Source organism: Octodon degus, unplaced genomic scaffold, assembly GCF_000260255.1.
Source record: "Octodon degus isolate 3935 unplaced genomic scaffold, OctDeg1.0 scaffold00147, whole genome shotgun sequence".
Lineage (NCBI taxonomy): Eukaryota > Metazoa > Chordata > Mammalia > Rodentia > Octodontidae > Octodon > Octodon degus.
Window position 1 is genome coordinate 171,304 of NW_004524723.1, and position 11,163 is coordinate 182,466.

Below are 11,163 nucleotides of genomic sequence, written 5' to 3' on the forward strand. Positions count from 1 at the left end.
ATTTATATACACACACTTTGCTGTGCTGGCCTGGCCCCACCCCCAGGGTGCACTGAGAAGGCAACTGAGACTGGGGGTAGTAGCACTTGTAACCCCAGCTCTTGGGAGGCTGTAAACAGGTAGATCACTATGAGTCCAATCTAGTAGTGAGACCCTGAACACCCTATAGACCCTTCCCTAAAATACAAAAAAAAAAAAGATACACTTGCCAGGCATGGCAGCATTCACCTGGAATTTCTGTATTCAGGAGGCAGAGCAAGGAAAGTCACAACTTTCAGACCAACCTTGGCAATTAGCAACTTATCAAGACTCTGCTTCAAAAAGAATACCGCTTACACAGGGCAGACTGGCTGCCTATGGGCTTGGAGGAGAATGGAATGGTCATGGAGACTGAACTAAACGAGCCGAGGGGGCGTGACCCCGTCAACTCTGCATCTGTGCTCAAGCACTAAGAAAATACAGAATGTGACAATGGGAGTCACTTCTTGGTCCCAGCCCACAACTGGTGTGCAGGGTCGATGCATGGGCTGCACCAGGACACAGCACAGCTTATCCTGGGCACACACTGGTCCCCTGTGTACTCCCATCCAGGTGCATGCACACACCTGGGGTACCCTCACGCCCAGCTGAGGACGCGTCAGTAGGGTACACATGCAGCAAGAGCCTTGGGCTCAGCATGTTTCTTTGCTCCAGTGTTTAGCCATCATCTAGAGAGTGCTGAGAGGATAGAGGGACGAGGGACAGGGCATGGGCCACTCCCCCACACCCCCAAGCCCTCCTCCATGTACCCACCTGGCCTTGGACACAGCACACTCATCCTCAGACCACACAAGTCTCTTCAGTACATCAGAGCAGCAGTACTGGTTGGAACAGGAACCACAGCAGAAATCAGGACAGAGCTTGGGGAGCGAGCTGCCTCCGAAGGCACCTGGGCACACCTCACCATCAGCTGCAGCGAGAAGAGCACACCTGGTCCACCTGCCAGAGCACCGGCCTGCACCAACAGTGCACATTTCTTTTTTTCTTTTTTTATGAATTATAATCTTCATTCAACCAGGATAAAAGAGCAGTACAAATTCCTTGGAGTTAGAAGCATAGATTTTTTTTTTTTTTTTTTGGGGGGGGGGGCAGAACCAGGGATTGAACTCAGGCTCTTACACTTGCCAGGCAAGCACTTATTCTACTGAGCCATCTCCCTGGGCCCAGAAGCATAGATTGATGTAAATTATTTTACAGATAAAACAGAAGTAAATAAGATATTAACCTTAAAACTCAAGATAGCTTCCTATTTAGATAAAGTAGAAGGCAACAGTTCCCTTGGTTTTGATAACCCCACACACTTAGTTGGGTCATTTGTTGTTATTGTTTGTTTGTTGTGCTTCTCTGTTCTTTTCTTTGCTGACTTACATCCTTGGAATGATATATATTAATCCTTGATCTGTTCTCTTTTTTAAAAAAAATTTTTTTAATGTATTTTATTTATTTATTTATTTAATAAATGTGTGTGTGTGTGTGTGTGTGTGTGTGTGTGTGGCCAGCTCAGCCCATGGGGGGGCGGGCTGGCTGGCATGTGGTGCTGGGGGATCGAACCGCAGTCCCTGTGCTTTGCTTAGCTTAGCTTGTTCTAAGTAGGTGCTTTAGGCCACTGAGCCATCTCACCAGCCCTGAGCTGTTCTCGTCTTCTCATTTAATATTCAGTTCACAGATACAGCAACCACTCTCATGGATTCTTAAATCATATGCAACTGATGAATATTCACTAGAGATCCCCAACCCTGCCATCTCTTCTGAATTCCAGACACACCTTTCTAACTACCTATTCAGCACCTTCATGGGGCAGATGAAGTCTAAAGGAGATGGATACATCTGTAACTTAATTGATGATTCCTTCTTTTAATTTTTTTTTATTTTTAAGACAATAAAAGGTAGTAAAAAGAAAAATGAGAAACAATACAGAATTTCACTAAACAATGGTTGTTATATTGCATATTGTTGTCTTCAAATTAGTTGTTCAGATTACCAGATACAAGCATGCAAAATTTGGCCCAAGAATATTTTGCTGAGTTAACACACCTATAACATTCAAATAATGGAACTTAACAAAAAAGGGGATACAGATGAATGTCCATTTTGTATCTGTGTATTCAAGGTGGTTAGGATAGATATATAGTTGCATTCTCTGAATGGATAGAGGGATTTGTTCTAATATTGTTTGTAAATAGGATGTCATGTCCGCATCTTGTACAGCAATTAACCACTAGGAAGAATGTATGCAGTGTGTTAATTATTGAAACTGTCCGGGAGCCGGGGAGATGGCTCAGTAGAATAAGTGCTTGCCTGGCAAGCACAAGGGTCTGAGTTCAATCCCCAGTTCCAAAAAAAAAAAAAAAAAAGAAAGAAAGAAAAAGAAAAACTGTCCTACCAATTTGGTTTGAAACTGTCTCATTGCTATTTGTTTCTCAATAAAATTATGGAAAAAAAAAACCAAGAACATCATAGAGGATATTTAGGACACTATAACTACTCTATAGGATACTATAACAGAGGCTATATGCAACAATACATTTGTTCATCAATGGAATGCTTAATAAACTCTAATGTAAACCATTAAAAAAAAAATTGGGCCCAAAAAAATTTTTAAAGAGAAAAACACTTTAAACATCAACTATTCCAATAGACCAGTAGAAAACAACAATACAATTAGCCAAACTCTTGTGTATATCATATAAATTTTCCCCTTTCTTCTTTCTTTTCTCCTTTTCCTCATCCCAGGTGCTCCTTCCCTTCCTCCACCCTGCAGCCATCCCCAAATCTGCTCCTCATCCAGACTCCCTTTCAGCAAATGCTACCCACTCGGAGCCAAGGCAGACTTATGGAAATTGTCCTTGGCATCTTCTGTTGCCGCATACCCATCTCTTGCATGGCACCCAGTTCTAAATATCCTACCTACTAAAAACTTCTCAGATCTACCCGCTGTTTCTATTTCTATCATCACTACCATTCATAGGTTATTTCTTTCACCCCAAATTAACTCAATATTCTTCCATTGGGTCTTTTATTATGATCCATTATCACTGTATCAAAGTATGGTCATGTTACCCATTTATAACTCCCAATGGCTTCCTGAGGCCTTTACAATAAAACCCAAAAGCAGAACATGGCCCCCAGTATTTGCCTGCTCTCCTCCTACCAACCTCATCTGGATCTTTTTTTAAAAATTTTTTCCATAATTTTATTGAGAAATAAATACCAATGAGACAGTTTCAAACCAAATTGGTAGGATAGTTTCAATAATCAACACACTGCATACATTCTTCCCACTGGTTAATTGCTGCACAAGATGCGGGCATGATATCCTATTTCCAAACACTATTAGAACAAATCCCTCTATTCATTAAGAGAATGTAACTATATATCTATCCTAACCATTTTGAATACACAGATACAAAATGGACATTCATCTGTATCCCCTTTTATGTTTAGTTGTCATTTGAATATTATAGGTGTGTTAACTCAGCAAAATATTCTAAAAGAGTCCAGTAGTTCATAATAGTATTGGGTCTTCCACTTCACCAGCAATGTCAGAAATTGTTGACCTGAGTCCCCTACAGCTCAACATAACAGCATGGCTCTACTTCTTATACTTCGTTTTTATACTTCTCTGCTGGATGGTTAAGACCAAGGTAAAGCAGGACCTATGCAACAAGAGTTGTAGTTTTTGGGTCTGATAAGATCAGTGAAATCCCCTCAGGATTTATCCTGAGATCCTGAACCTCAGATTGCAGATCCTTTGTCAGTGTCAGCCATGTGGATGAGTCACGGCCATTGCTTGGCCAATGTGCTCTCTGTGAAAGCCTGAGAGAATGTTTCTCTCCATGTGACTCTCCTTAACACTGTACATTTCTGATAGTCACCGGCAAGCCAACTTAGGTCATTCTGGCCACAGCAACCCCCCCCTCTTCCAGCCTTGCTCTCTGCCCTGGGCCACAGCAGAGCTGCTGAACCAGGATCCTCCCTCCCCTGCTTTACACTGGCCTTTGAAGGAACAGTGAGCCTGACTAAGCTGCTCTCCACGTTCACACCTGCCTCGTTCCCAGCTCCTACTGTTCCAGAAACCAGCCCAGAGTTCCCACAGCAGACAGCTAACTGCAAAGAACCTTAAACCACCCCATCTTCCCAGCCTACCCACATTCTGCCCATTTTAGCCTGGTTCCCATCCCCTACCTTCCATTCTATTCATCCTTCAAGGCCTTTCTACCTCCAGGCTATTTACATCAGCTGCAATAGCACCAAAGGCACTGGGCTTAATGGTACCAAACCTGACCACCTGTGGAGGTCCAGGCTCTGGACCCTCAAATTAACCCTCATCCCCCTCCCCATCACTCAGCCATGATAGCCTCACCTACCCTGAGTAGTGGGGCCCTCATAGAAGATCCTCTGCCAGCAGGCAGATACCAGTCAGCCACAGTCACATCTACCATGCGTGTTCATAAAACACTTAGTCCTGCGCTGGGCCTGCGGCAGGTGACTGGGAAATGTCTGTGCTCTCTGTGTGACCATCATAGGTCTGTCAGCCACTAGTGAGATCTAGTGACAGCCTTGCAAGTCTCCTCCTGCTGAGACTGCCACCAGCAAGTGTGAAAACAACCCAGACACTGGGTAACCACAGAGTCTGCAAATTTGCAAGATGCTACAGAAAAATGCTTCCTCAAATCCTTAGGCTGCATCAGCGCAGCCCTGAAGCCCGCAAGCAAGAATGGACAGGACCAGCAGGGCCCACATGGAGTGATGGCTTATTCCAGCATGGCCCACAGGACTGAGCAGGCTGAGCATCCTAGAAGCAGCACCGTGAGTAGAGCCCCAGGCTGCACAGCCCCAGTGCACAGTGCCTCCTCTGGGCAGCGCAACTGGGCCCCTGGGACTGTCAGCACATCAGGGCCCAAACACTGACAAGTCAGTGAACCTCCTAGACAAAAGATATCGGGAGCAGCCCGGTGCAACACTTTTCACAGCTCCAGGCAAGAGTCTGTCCTGGCCTGCTGGGTGTGGTGGTGCACGCCTATAATCACTGCACAGGGAAGGCTGAGGCAGCAGGACTGCCAAAAATTCAAGGCCAGCCTGGGATATACAGCTTAAGGCCATAGTGAATTTCATAGCAAGATCCTGTCCTTTTTTAAAAAAGAAAGACTGCTCTGGTGAAGCTTGGCATGTGCAAGCCCAGCTTGGCCCACCGGGCCAAGAGAAAGCAAGGACCCTGTGAACAACCTGCCTGGGCCTTCCAGGACAGCCACAGGCCAAGCAGCGACACACGCCTGCAGCAGGGACCCTCCCCCTCACGGAAGCGGGTCAGCTGATCCTGGACGCAGGGCTCCCTTTCTCATTTCTCCACCCCAGATCCTCAGGAAACAAAATCCTTCCCGTCCAGGAAGCCTCCCGCCCCAAGAGGCCTTGGCTTCTCAGGTTGGGCCAGGGACCTGTCTAGTCCTAACCCCCAACAAACCCTCTGACTGCCTTTGCACGCCCGGGGGGGTCCCCACCCAGGCCAGCCTGGGCCCCCACTTTCTCTGAACAGGGCTGGGGGGAGGGTCCGGCCAGAAGCGGGGCTGGGGGATTGCCTCTGTAGGAAGGTCGCGGGGACCAGGGCCAGCTCCGACGGTAGGGCCTGGAGGGCTGACCTCTCCACCGAGCCCAGGCTGGGCAGGGTCGCGACCGTCCGGGGCGCTGTCGCCGGCTGAGGGAAGCGTACACCCGTTCCCACCCACCCACCCTGACCTCTCCAGCTCACCCCCGAGGGGTGCCGACAAGAGCAGCAACAGCAGCCAGAGCGTCCTAGGCGCGGGGGCCGGCACAGCCATGCCGGCGAACGAGGCGGACCGACGGGAGGACCGAGGGCGGCGGGTCGCGGGCACCCGAGCTCCCTCCTAGCCCCGCCCCGCTTTCCCGGAACCCCCGCCCGGCGGGAGGAGGGGAGCGGCTGTCCGCGTCCGCGCCCTGCACCGGGAGGCCAGGGAGGAGGGCGAGGCAGGCTCTGCCCAGACCTTGGCTAAGGAGGGGGGCGCCCCCAAAACCCTGCTCTTCTGGAAAGCTTCCCAGGACCCTGCCACAAGCACAGCCCGCTCCCACCCCACAGGACCGTTCTGTCCTGCGGCCCAACCCTGGCCCAAGCTTACTCAGGACCCTCTCAGGGACTGGGGAGCTGGTGGTCTGGGGGGTGCGGGCAGGATCCATGCGGGCCATACTCTGGCACGGGCTGACGGGGCCCCCAGCCCCTCGATGTGGGCGTGAGTCGAGGCACAGCCAGGGAAGGAGAGAAGGAGGAAATCCACCCAGGATGTCTACCTTGCTCCACCCTGCGCTTGGACCAGCATTAAAGGTATTTAATGCAGAAAATATAAAATGCGTGGAGCACCTGAGCTAGTGTGTACTCCCAGTGTACCACCACATCCTTTTCATCTAGGGGTACCCCAGGCAATGAGATTAGCATAGGGAGAGGGTGACTGTCTGGGAGTCAGGCACTGCTGGAGGCAGAGGCAGGATAGCAAGTTGGAGCCCAGCCTGGCCAGTTTAGTAGCTTCACAACATCCAATCTCAAAGTAAAAGTACAAGGGCTGGAGATACAGCTCAGTACAAACACCATGAGTTCAATCCCCAGTACTCTCTGCTCTGCCCCCCATAGGTACAAAGCCTGGGTCTCCAACAAGCACCCCACAGGTCTGACTGAGGAGCATACACTGGAGGTTGGAATAGCGCTATCCCTAGGCAGGGCGCTCACCCCATCCCACCCCCTCCCACATCCTCAGTCCTTTCTAGGGTCTCCCTCAGTCATTAAATTGCCCAGCTGTACCCCAACTTAGGATGCTCCTAACTCAACCCCCCAGAGTACTGGGTTGCAAGCCTGGGCCACCACACCCAGGTCCCAGCCAGGGTACTTAATGAGGGCTCTCGGCCATATCCTCGTTGACATAGCCTTGTCCCCTTCTGCCTTCTGAATCTGCTGTCCAAAACTAGATAAAAGCCAAATGCTCCTTTCTCTAGCGGTGGCCACCACTTGCTCCCCTCCATATCTTCTATTGTCTCTCCAGCATCTGAGAGTGCTGTCTGGAGTGGGCTTCTGCCTCCCTACGAACTGCTGGGGCCATTCTTCACCATGCACAAACTGGTTTCTTATCCCTTGGTTTTCCAGCTGAGGTCCTGAGAGCAGTCCTGTCTCACCACCCCTCACCTCTCTGGGCTGTGGCTCCATCTCCAGACCCTCTAGGCGCCTCTCACTTGTTCTCACCCCCTTGACTGTTCTGGTCTCAGGCTCCCCCACTCCTTGTCTGCCCACAGCTCATACACATGTGAGACCTTCATATTTAAGTCTAATGGGGCCCCAGAGTGCAGCCAGGCTGTGCATGAGCAGGACAAGGTGATGGCCAGGAACTCCCCAGGGGCTCGGAGATCTCAATCCTTCCTCTCATGGTCATGTGCCCATGTGTGGGCATTATGATATAGGTCAGACCTCCAACGCCTGAAACAGTTATATATCCATGCTTTGTCTAGGGAAGTTGGCCCCTTCCATGAGGAATGTGAAGTTGCTTTGCCAAATATAAAGGCTTCAACAAGGTTGAGGGGCCCCAAGTCTGTGTAAGAACACATAATGTGAGGATCCAGACCAGCTGGACTAGCAAGAAAAAGGTCACAGAAGTAGGATGGATGTTGATGGGGCAAGTTTGGGGGCTGGGTGAGACCCCACCCAGATCCAGTAACCCTTCTGATAGGCTTCAGCCTGAGTATAAACTGCTAAATTACCATGGCCCTGATTCAACAGGGCTGAATCCCAAAGCAATAGCTTATCATCCCAATGACCACTTCCTCCTTCTTCCCCACTCTAGTCCTGGATACAACTTCCTTTTTTTTTTTTTTTTACATTTATTTATTTATTGTGTGTGTGTGTGTGTGTGTGTGTGGCCAGCTCAGCCCACCAGAGGGCGCGGCTGGCTGGCATGTGGTGCTGGGGGATCGAACCGCGGTCCCTGTGCTTTGTCAAGCTTGTTTCAAGTAGGTGCTTTAGACCACTGAGCCATCTCTCCAGCCCCCAGTGTTACAACTTCCTTTTGCCTTTCCTGCACACACAGGCAGCCTCCGATCCCACCTCCCTGCCATGGATCCTCTCTTAGTCCTGCTTAATGACAATAAGGGCCTTTTCCTCCTTTTCTTTTATTTGGGCTTCTCTGACATGTCACAGAAAAACCCTAACACCGTCCTGCTGGCCCCCACGAGCCCAGGGCACACAACCCTGCCTATGGTCTTGCAGATCATGGCTTCTGTAAATTCTTTTCAAATCCAGCTTGATAAGAGCAGCTGTTTGCTGCTAGGATCTTTTGTACTGGAGATCCAACTCTGGACCTTGTGCTTGCCAGGCAGGCACTTAAGCTGCTGAGCTATATCCCCAACCATGCTGCTGGGATCTTTATTACAGTTTGTAGATGGACACCCTGTATGGGACTGGCAGGCCAAACATTACTCAGTGGTGCTGAGAAAGCCCAATGTTCCACATCAGGCAGGTGGATTTGGCCCTTCTGCCCAGGACTGGCCCTGATACACTGGCTAATTGTTACTGTGTGTACACAAATGTTGAGAACAAAGTTGCAAATCAGAGGAGGTTCGGGAGTTTTATTGGAAATAAGGAGAAGACCTCTTGGATTTCCAGGAGTCCTGAGTGTATGGCCTCATGGTCCTCAATTCAGAGCCATTATAGATAAGCAGAGCACAAGAGCTGCTCACAGTTGTGTAGTGGCCACCAATCACAGATGGCTCTGTGGCTGTAAAGTGACCAATTGGAACTCAACTGGGATTTTAGAGGAAAAAAAAATTGGTTATTTTGGAATTTGAATTTCTCAAAACTCTGGACCCTGGCAGGGGGTGAATGCACTTCATCTTAGTAGGAAAGGAGCTATACCTCTTGTTGCCTGAGTGATCAAGAAAACAAAACTTTGGGAAAGCAAAGCTTAAAACTCAAATGGGTAGCTTGCGCAACACAGCTGTCCCATTCCACATCTGTTACCCCGCTCCCTCACACAGCAGCCTGGATCCTGCCTCCAACCCCCTACATGTAGCCATGCCCCATTCTGCCTCTGTAACTCAGCCTGCACATCCCCACCTAAAAGATCATGTGAGACAATCCCAAGCAAAGGCATGGGACTCAGACTTTGAAGCAAACAGTACCTCTGGGCACACAGGGGGTAATAAAGTTTGGTTCACTTCACCTCTCTAAGTGCTTCTTGATTTCTTTGCTGCCAATAACCTAAAACTGCTTTGACATTGAAAATTCATCCTTGGTTCAAAGGCTTACCTATCTAGCTTGCTGTCTATTATTTTTTAAGTGTTTATATGTATACTCAAATACAAATTGAGATCAATACAAGGTCTCAGTTCAGGATGGCTTTAAATGCACAGTATAGGATAGGCTGGCCTCCAACTGGCAGTGATCGCCTGTCTCAGCCTCGCAAATGCTAGGGTTACAGGCATACACATACACGCCCAGGATGTCTATTCTTGTTTTACTCATCAATCTGACTCATCCTCTAGCCCTTCTCAGACTCCTCCTCTAGTGAGCTGCCTTACTCACAAACTAACAAAATTAACTATTTTCCACACAAAGGTCTTTGCCATTCCTCACCAGCATCTGGGCATTTATCTGGGGCAGAGGGCATACCAAACACTTTCCCAGCTTCCTCTGCCCAGGGGAAGGGCTTTTGCCCTAGGCCTGGCTAATCCAATGTTCTAAAGTCAGGAGGAGTGCTGGTGACTGGCCCTAGGACAGTAGGGACTCTACTTTGATGGTGTCATCAGAGTCCTAGGAAAGGCCCCTGACTCTGGGGTCCCAACAGGCCAGATTCAGACATTAGAGATTCACCAGATTCACCTTGAAAGTCCAGACACAAGTGGTAGAGAAGCAGAAAAGCAATAGGTTCCATGTGGCTGAGGTAGTGATCTAGGAGAAATATGACGCCCAACCTGCTAGAGGTCAGATATGCCGAGCCCATGACCCCTGAACTGAAAGAATGAATTCCAAAAGACAAAGAAGGTTTAGAGCAGGAAAAGTTTATTGCGAGACAGCTCCTGAGACAGAGTTGGTGTTCCAAGTAAGTTGCCATCAAGGCCCTTTGTCAGGGGTAATTTAGACAGCAAAGTCACAATGTGGGTGCAACATGAATGAAATTATAATCACCAGTATGTTATGGTTTGTATCTAGGTGTTACCCCCCCCCCCCCCCCGTAGTCACTGGGACAGGCTTCTAGAGTTTGTGATTAACTCGTAATCTAATGCTGAGATTATGGGAGTGAGTGTTGCAGGGATTATGGGTGTGAGAACTATACCCACAGATAGCCTGAATGCAATATAAGGAAGGGAGAAAGGCTTGCCCTCTGCTGCTGCTGTTGCCACTGCTCCTCCCTTTTTGCTGTTTTTTGATGCCATGAGCTGTTGCCCTCTTCCATGAGCTGCCCTACCTTAGAGCCAACCAAGTATGGACTGAATCCTCCACAAACTATGAGCTGAATAAACTTTTCCTTCCTTAATTCTGGGTGTTGGGTATTATGTCCCTGCAAGGAGGGAAAAGTAACTGAGACATAGTAAGATTACAAATGCATCTGCTTGGATCCAATAGGGAAGCAGGGCATGTAGCAAGGTTACATGGGTGACATCATTAACCTTGGCTTATCTCTAACCCCTAATTGAAACAATTTTGGGAAGGGTTGGGTCCAGGTGTTCAGATCATCCACCCCAGTGTCTGATACATGTCTGGGCTTAATGGACTGGGTAAGGCTGGAGGTAAGGCTCAGTGGCACAGTGCTTGTCTGGTAAGCATGAGACCCTGAGTTAGATTCCCTATAACTCCACCACCAAAAAACATGGGTAATATCAATCATAGTATAGTCTCAAAATATCCACTTATCCCTTAGGGAAATTACTAGGGTAAACTAGTCCATGGTGACTTTATCTTGAGGTCTTGCCTTCTGTAACATGTATAACATGAGGGGTTGGGGGGCATTAGAGACCACCAGGATTGTGTAAAGCAGGCAGAGTGTGATAAGACCATCTGTCACAAACAAAGAGAAATGTATGCCTGTTTATAGGGATGGAGACAAGGCAGGGGACACTAGGGGGAAGATCCCAATG

At 48.6% G+C, this 11,163-nt stretch overlaps 1 protein-coding gene across 2 annotated transcripts in view; it reads right to left on the reverse strand.

Moving 5' to 3' along the window:
- Nucleotides 1-5,926, reverse strand: part of Shisa5 (shisa family member 5) — a 19,851-nt gene extending 13,925 nt beyond the window's left edge. The window contains exons 1-2 of one of the 2 annotated variants that reach the window (XM_004642208.2): nucleotides 5,786-5,926; nucleotides 793-949 (exon numbers count right to left, since the gene is read on the reverse strand). In XM_004642208.2, coding sequence (XP_004642265.1) covers nucleotides 793-949; nucleotides 5,786-5,855 — 227 coding nt within the window. In that variant the 5' untranslated portion in view covers nucleotides 5,856-5,926. The remainder of the gene's footprint in view (nucleotides 1-792; nucleotides 950-5,785) is intronic. The other variant, XM_023702284.1, reaches the window with a different exon arrangement.
- Nucleotides 5,927-11,163: the final 5,237 nt, after the last annotated feature.